The sequence below is a fragment of the Falco peregrinus genome, chromosome 9 (assembly GCF_023634155.1).
Source record: "Falco peregrinus isolate bFalPer1 chromosome 9, bFalPer1.pri, whole genome shotgun sequence".
NCBI classification, from domain to species: Eukaryota; Metazoa; Chordata; class Aves; order Falconiformes; family Falconidae; genus Falco; species Falco peregrinus.
The window spans coordinates 36,786,046-36,794,003 of record NC_073729.1 but is presented as its reverse complement, the minus strand read 5'-3'; the positions used below and the strand labels follow the sequence as shown (position 1 = coordinate 36,794,003).

At 44.7% G+C, this 7,958-nt stretch overlaps 1 protein-coding gene across 1 annotated transcript; it reads left to right on the top strand.

Annotated features, from left to right (window-relative positions):
* Positions 1–107: 107 nt before the first annotated feature.
* On the top strand, positions 108–7,669 carry PXMP4 (peroxisomal membrane protein 4). Its single transcript, XM_055814686.1, has 4 exons — positions 108–276; positions 705–767; positions 1,234–1,432; positions 2,400–7,669. The coding sequence occupies exons 1-4, from the start codon at positions 161–163 to the stop codon at positions 2,661–2,663; spliced, it is 642 nt and encodes a 213-aa protein (XP_055670661.1). The 5' UTR covers positions 108–160; the 3' UTR covers positions 2,664–7,669.
* The last annotated feature ends 289 nt before the right edge of the window (positions 7,670–7,958 follow it).

The window sequence follows — 7,958 nt, the reverse complement described above, 5'->3', positions numbered from 1 at the left end:
CCACACAGCAAATCCTCCCCACCAATGAGCAGTTAAGATGGCATCGCTTATTAGTCAAGAGTGCTGATGGACAGCCGAAAGAGCCTATGCGCGCGGTGGGCGGGCCCAGCTCCCGGAAGTGTGCGCGCCGTGGGCAGCCTGGGCTAGCGGGGGACGCGCCATGGCCGGTGGAGGGGACCCGCTCCGCGCCCTGCTCCGCGCCGCTAATGCCCTCCTGCAGCAGCGCCGCTACCGTGCCGCGCTTGCCGTCCTCAAGGGCTTCCGCAATGGGGCCGTGTGAGTGCGGCAGGGGCGGCTGGGGGCGGGGGCGCCGGGCCCAGTGTGTTGCGAGGCGAGGGGGGTGTCTCGGTTCCCTCAGGGTCCGGCCGCCCCGAGGCGGCGGGAAGACGGTTCTGTGCCCTTCTGGCCTGCCCGGAGACCGGGGCTGTTGCGGTGGGGGTTCGGGAGGGGCATTTCCATCTCCCTCAGCGGTAGGCGGGGCTTTTACTGGTGTTGGGGTCGCCTTCGGGCCTGGTTTGTCGGGGTGCGTGTTCTCTAGAGCCTGAGGTCTGGGCTCCTGCTTGGTGTGCTGCTGCTGCTCCTGGGCCGACTTAAAAGTGCGATGTAGTTGCTCTAGGTAGCATCTTTGGCTGTTAGTAGAATAGAAATAACAGTCGTTTCATAGTGCAATACAGAAACTCTGAAATATTTATTCACTTTTGCAGTTATGGAGCAAAAATTCGTGCCCCGCATGCCCTCGTGATGACTTTCCTATTCAAGAGTGGAAGGTACAAACCCTCGTTCTGTATTTCTGTGTTACTACTTAGAATGTTTTCATTCAAGCATTCAGTTTTTCATGTTTCTGGAGGGCTTAAAAAAAAAAAAAGCACAGAGAAATTAGCAGATGCAAACACCAGTGCTCTGCTCTCCTTCAAATAACAGAAGCCAAAGTATGGGAGTGCACGTTGTGGCTTTCCCCGCTTATGCCAGAGGTTCGCGCTTAGGGCTTAGGCAAAAATTTTTTTAAAAGGCTGCTTGACTTGTCATAGAATGAGACAGAAGCACAGTCTGCTGTCTGAGATGGGCTGTTAAATGAGCCAGAGGTGTAAAGGTTTCTTCTCCCTCACAAGATGTTCTGTGGGGTGCCCAAGCTGTTGGTCTAGATGGGCAGGTCAGAGGGGCGTAGTGTCCAGGCTGAGTGACTGCAGTAGTCCTGCCTTTTTGCTCTCCTAATTGTCTGTTTCTTTTCTTCAGTTTAAGAGAGAAACTGAAATCGATTGCTCAGGCTACGTACACACATTCCCGGAACTTGGCATATTTTGTGTTCACCTACAAGGGACTGATGGCGTTGCAGTCCCGACTACAGGGGAAAAAAATTCCATTTCATTCTTTCTTTGCAGCCTGCATTGGGGGTTGGCTGGTGTTTGGTGAGAACAATCCCATCAACAGCCAGGTAAATGCGTTTTTTGAAAGCTTCTTTGACAAAAAACCCCAGCATGTCCCAGAAAGTGGTTGGTATAGCCTGGTGTGTTTCTGGTGGTTCTTACCATGTAGCGTTACTCTTTCACCATATTCGTCTTCACACAAGTTCTTGTTTTGGCTGCTCCGCACTCAAATCCTAAGGTGGTTGGGTGCCTCCGTGAATGTTGTGTGCAGTTCCAGTGCTAAAAGCCCAGGTTTACCCCCAGAGCTGCACTTGTATACTTAGGAAGGCAGGCAGTTAGGCAATTCAAAGCCATTAGGTTACCCCAGATGTCTTCTGAGCTGTGGTCACTGACTGTGTGCACTGCTAGTCTGCCTGCTCACAGGGTTAAACCCTTTAGCTTGAATGTTGCGAGTGTAGAGCACCATCAGTTACTGTGCTACACTTAACTGGTTAAACTGACAAAAGCTGCTCAGGGGACGTTTGATTTATGGCTGGTTGTTAACGCACAGTCACAGATTAATCAGTCCCTAAAATACACAGATGCTGATTAATCAAAAGCGTTCTTATGCAATGACCTGCAAGAGCATACAGTCAGTCTGGTTTTAGGATGTGTCCAGCCTACAGAGTTTGTGTCTGCTTCGCAGGTTAGCAGGGCTGCTCCATTAATGTTCTGTTAGCAGCAACATCTGAGGCAGCATTAACTAAGCAAAGACAAAAGTTCTGCAGCTGCAAAACTGTGATGTATTAAGTATGACTTGTTGATTACTAAATTGGAGCACCAGCAGAGAAGCAGGATTTTGAGGACATAGGGAAGACACAAACATGTCCAGTTGTAAGACTGCTTACTACAAGAACCTACAACCTGTTTGCTTTTAAGTTGGGTAAATTGTTTCCACCCCTCTTGCCTGGCTTACCGCTTCTAAATCACTTAACCTGGCTAGTATGTCTGGTCAGGTTATTTACTTAACGTTCTTTGGGTTTTCTCTTCACGCAGATCATTATGTACCTGCTGTCTCGTATCCTGTTCGGCTTGTCTCGGCTGGCAGTGGAAAAGGGCTATGTCCCACAGCCAAAGCAGGATCCTTTTCCACTTGTCGCTGCTTTGATATGGGGGACAGTTCTCTGGCTCTTTGAATACCACCGGCAAACTCTGCAGCCTTCTCTGCAGTCCTCCATGACCTACCTGTACGATGATAGTAATGTATGGCATGACATTTCTGACTTCCTCATTTATAACAAAAGGACAGACAGCAAGTAGATGGTTCGTTGTAAAACACCTTTGAATGGGATGGTATCTTCCAGCAGCTAAGGGAAAAGGTTATTCTGTTGCTCTTGACTGGTGATGGTTTTTTTTTAAATTAACATCTGTCAAGCAGAGTTGCCTCTTGTGTCCCAGCCAAAACATTCTGATTAGTCTTCTCTTGGCTCTGTTTAGAGCAAGCAAATGCCCCACAGAAACCTGTTGCAGTCTTTTTTTAAAAAGAGGCCTTATTTTCTCTGCAAGTATGGCTTTGGGGTTTTTGGGATTTTGTTTTTCAAGAAACTAAATATGCTTACAAAATGACAGCCTGACAGTAAGTGGAGAGCATGTCTAATCATGAAAAAATATTCTAGGGATTGTCTGAATGCTCTCAAGACAGAACCATTTTTCTGTGCTGCTGTGCTCGCTGTAGTATGACAGAAGTGGGGAACCTGCTCAGGTCTAAAAACAGGGACATCACTTCTTGATTTCTGCGGACAACAGAAAATCTGGTTTAAACTGTTACAAAGACAGTCATGTGCTCCTTAAGAGAGTTTTTCTGCAGTTTTCCCTCAGAGGCATTAAGGTGTTTGAGAATAAAACTGTTAAGATTGTCTGGTACAAGCCTGGTAAATCAGGCTTGGAAGGACTATTTTTACGTGGCTTCTTTCATGCACTTGGGCTGAATCCGTCCCTCTGCAGAGTGCACTAATTAATACCCTGTAATTATTTTAAACTTACTTGTAAAGTTTTTTAAAGCTGCTTGAATTAAATACGAAAACCAGTTATGCAACCTAGACTCCTTTGAAAACAGGCTGAGGCGCATTGCACGCCCTCAGATATCACACTGGGTACTTTATGTGTAGAAGCGAGCAACACTTTCAACAAGCGCTTTTATTTTGGTGGGAGATAACCACATGGGTTTCTCTTAGGTCCAGAATCTACCCTCCACAGTGGTGGCATGTGCTAGCTGTAATCAGGCTTGGATGTACCTGTGGTTTCTGCAGGCTTCTGGCTGAGCCAGGTTGAGGCCACAGATGAAGTGGCTACTTCTGTAAGCGAATATTCCTCTTAAGAATACACTGCTGAGCACCGGTAACAGGGCAGCACGCACTGGGCTTTAACAGAAGATGGTCTAGATAGCTGAGAAAGAACAAAAACTGTTTTAAATTTAATAAATTCAAACTGTTAATAGTGGCAAAGCACTTACGCTGCCATATAACACTATACCATTCACTTAATGATGTACATTAAAATAATTCCTGATGCACTGGTTTTATGTGGTGATATTTACAAGAAAGTCATTAAGTTCCCTGCACTATTCCCTTTTAGCTCAGTCGGGACTATTTTGTTTGCTCTCCCTGTGCCCATCCACTTTTCTTTCCTGACTTGACCATGTCATTTCATACTCCCATTGATGCTGCTGTTCATCATGTTTTGTAGTCTCTTTACACCCCAGGCTCTAGCAATTTGTCATAGTCAGTGGTATGACTGAAACAGTGTATTTAAGTTCAGGTAGCTTCTGAGTAGTAAAAAATTCTCAGTTTCTTCTTAAGTCATTTTTCCTTGTCCTCCTAAGCTCTTTTATTGCCATTACACATTCTGAGTGCTGCTTCGCTCTTTTATTTTTCCACTCTCTGCATCAGCAAGAGGGAGAGTGAAATGTTCCCCTCCCCGTAGTCTGTCTGGTGCTGCAGTGTTTGGCATTACGTTGCATCCTGAGTGGCTCAGGTGGAGCAGGAGGAATAGTCTGCTGGCTCTTGAACTGAATCTAGTGCCGAGTCCAACTATATTCACTGTGAGATCTTACAGTGCAGAGACAGGAGCTTCTCTGTGCTCATGCCATGCAAGTCCATGACGGACTCATGTCTGGTTCCCAGAAGACAACATACTGCTTTGCTAAAGTTAACAGTCCATGGGATCTTTTAACTTCAGCTGCTGTTATAGTCTGTATTGAGTACTTGAATTTGAACACCGAACAGCGTTTTGTCAGACCCTGGGAAAGCTATAGAAGTTAGGAATTGGGTTTGTTTCTTTGTAGTCAAATATTTTGCTTTGTGTAGATAAGCGTAAATACTCAAGTACAGAAAAAATACTAAATCTACCGGTGAGGTCTGATTTCTTTATAAACATTGTGTCTTTATTTGCACCGCTGCTGGCTATTTGAAGAAGTGTAAGTGCAGCACTCTTACGTCAGAAGCCTCAATCATTCCAAATAAGAATGTTAGTATCCTGCTAATGTTGCTGAATTCCTACAAAGTTTGATGGGATTTCAGAAAATGCTTCCACAATCTGACAGCTATGACTTGGTAACTTCTCCCTAAAACTATTAGATTCATAAATCCTTGACCGTGTATAATTATTGTAGCAAAATGGTGCAGGCTGGTTATGTGAGCCATGTGTCTAGAAGTTTTTAACCTTTTTAATTTATAGCTGGCATTCCTTTTCTCTGAGAAAAGCTGGTGATTCCCTTAGGGATGAAATAATTTTCTTCTGCTGGTAGTTCTACCGCTGCAACTATGTGGCTGCTTGTGCAGCAATTCTCTGGCCTCGTGAAGGGCAAGTGACCTGTTCTGTCCTTTTTACACTACCATAGTATCTCTGTCCTCTCTAGATAGTAAACCCAAGCTGTTAAGTTTCTAGTATCAACCCGGCAGCAGTGGCCATCAGTCGTCCTTGGTTCAAAATGCCCTTTTTTCTCTTGGGAATCTGTATTGCCAACCTCACTTTCAAAGCAAATTGTGTCTGAGCCTCCAGCCATCTGTACTTCTGACCCAGGAACCAGCTGCTGTCCCTGGAAGACAAAACTGCAGCTCATCCCCAGAGCGGGTCCCTTACAGCAGCAGCCATTAGCCGCACGTTTGCGGACGGTTGGTTTTCCTGCTGTGTTGGGGCAGGATGTTAAGCTGCAAGTCACTTCTTTCCCCAGGGAAGTAATTGGAACAGTTCTTTAATGGTATTAGTCTACATTGCTGTTTCTGTGACCAGATAGCTGGGGATGAACCCCTTATGCTACCAAGGTGTTGGAACAATGCGGGCGTGTAGTAAGGAACTCAACTAGAAGTAATTTGTCTGAGTCAGACTTTTCGGATACGTAAGTTACACTCCCTGCCTTCCCCCAGTGCATTGTGTAGGGAATTGAGTCCCCTGTTAGTGTTCTTTTTTATTAGCATTAAAACCAAAAGAAATAAATAGACAGTTGGGAAGCCACCTGCGAATCAGCCAAATACTTAAGAATCACAAAGAAGTGCCATTTCCCGCCCCCCTGCCCCCAGCTCTGATCGGTTTTGAATTTTAAGATGAATGTGGGTTGGTTTGTCTACATCAGCTGTATTTTCTCTTGTTATTTCTTCCTCGACACTTGACTGTGAGATGCTGAGTGGTTCTGAAGAGGAGCAGAATATCTCAATGCTTAACTCAGTTTGTCAAAAAATAGGATTACTGGATAACATTGAAGTGTTCATTTTAAAATGATGCTTCTCCTTCAGATTTGAAGCCTCTTTTAGAGACAGTTTTAAAGGTTAATCAATCAAACTGATCAAAAGTTTTCAGCAAGCCTTGAACAGCAGACTGACTATACTGAGCTATTAATCATTTATTTTATGAAGGAACAAAGCAAGCTCAGGGTTATTTACTGCCGCTGCATGCTGCCCTAGCATACCGACTGTGCTTCACTTCTCTTTGGAGGACAGCTTGTATGCTAGTGCTGGCTGTCAGGATTGCTGAAGAACTGTTTCCGGGACAATTGCATTATTTAACAAAGGTGAAAATTAAGTGGGTGCATGACATTTGGTTTAGCTAAGGTTTTCTGTACTGCATTTGATCCTTCCAGTTAAGGGGAGGATATTTCTGAAAGAAAAACCTGTGTTTGTCCAATTAGTGCTGCAGAAGAGTGCTTCTGCAGAAGAGTGTGTTCACAGTGTGTCGGTGTGCTTTGCCCCAGCCGTCATCCCTGTGTCTGGGCAATAACCACCCCAGCTCGGGACAGTTGGGTCAGGGTGGAGAGGCTGCGCAAGAGCTTTGGTATCGGTGCCGTGAGACTTTCTCCCCCTGGTAGAGTAGTTCAAGCTGTGCTTTAAACCAAGCTGGATGGGGAGTAAGGGTGCAGGGATGATCTCTGGCTGCTGAAGTAGACCAAAAGCAGGTGTCTGTGGGGACACCTGTGACTGCAGTGTCCCCTGTGCACGCTGAGCTCTACAGCCAGCTGGGAGCCATCGGGGCTGGCTGGTGCTCGTGGAGTGACCAGAACCCCATGCAGATACCCTCACACAGGAGAAACTGCTGTGACTTAAACTCATTTTCACTGCATCAGCACAAATAGAACCTTTGGATTATACCCTGAGCCGTACAGTGTTTCCTGTTTGTCAGGTTGTATTTGTCTTCCTGGAGCATGCCAACCTGAGCAGAATGTTTTCAGTTTCAGATGCTGGTTTTGAAATCCAGCAGATAAGGGAGAAGAGAAAATAAGACATAATGCTATCCAGCGTAATGTCTGTCTGCCACTGTTAATATTTTAGGGGTGCTAATCTTGAATTTTCAACCTGTGTGTTCACACCAGATTGGTGGAGGAGGTAACTTTTTTTTTTTTTTACTTAGAATAATTTTCATCTCTCTCATTTACTTATGAAACTGGTGATGATGATGAGGAAAAACAAATTAAATGCTCTATAATACAAGTATTATTACCTCTGCTTTTGATATATATTTTGTATTCATAATTGCCATGTAATCCAGGCCCTGATTTTCTGACAGCGTAGAATAAGGTTAGGAACATAAACTCAGGTAGCTTGTAATTACGCTGATCAGAATGCTTGTTGGAATATCTCAGGTTTTGGTTTTAAAATGTGTGAAAGAGTGGGCAGCGGGTTCTTGGAGTAGCTGTGTCCACTATGAAACTGATTTCTTGTGCAGTTGTAGTACATCAGCCCCAGACTTTCTGCCAAACTCATTTGCAGATTATTTCTGTATAATCACTCTATTATAACACTGTGCTTTCTATAATAATAATAAAAACTTAAATTTTTTGTCTTCTTTTACTGTCATTATTAAGCTAAAATATATGAAGTAATGCTTAATTATTGCACAATACTAGTCCTATATGTAGAAGAGTCATGCATGGAGTACATCTTTGGCATTGGTTGTGCCCTCGTGTTACCAGCCTGGAAGCAGCAGCCAGTGCTACTTTGACCACCCCATTGCTGCGGCACTGGCTAGCTCGGGTAAGGATCCTAGCTGCAAAGACAGATTGGGGTGGCTGTTGTCTTTTTTTTTTTTTTTTTTAATGAAGCATGAACTTTCCTCTACTATAGCTGT

Bases quoted from the DNA above. Each gene is read 5' to 3' on its own strand.
- PXMP4 (XM_055814686.1), top strand. From the start codon at position 161: ATGGCCGGTGGAGGGGACCCGCTCCGCGCCCTGCTCCGCGCCGCTAAT. The intron at 768-1,233 runs GTACAAACCCTC...TCTTTTCTTCAG, and splicing joins TTCCTATTCAAGAGTGGAAG to TTTAAGAGAGAAACTGAAAT. The intron at 1,433-2,399 runs GTAAATGCGTTT...CTCTTCACGCAG, and splicing joins ACAATCCCATCAACAGCCAG to ATCATTATGTACCTGCTGTC.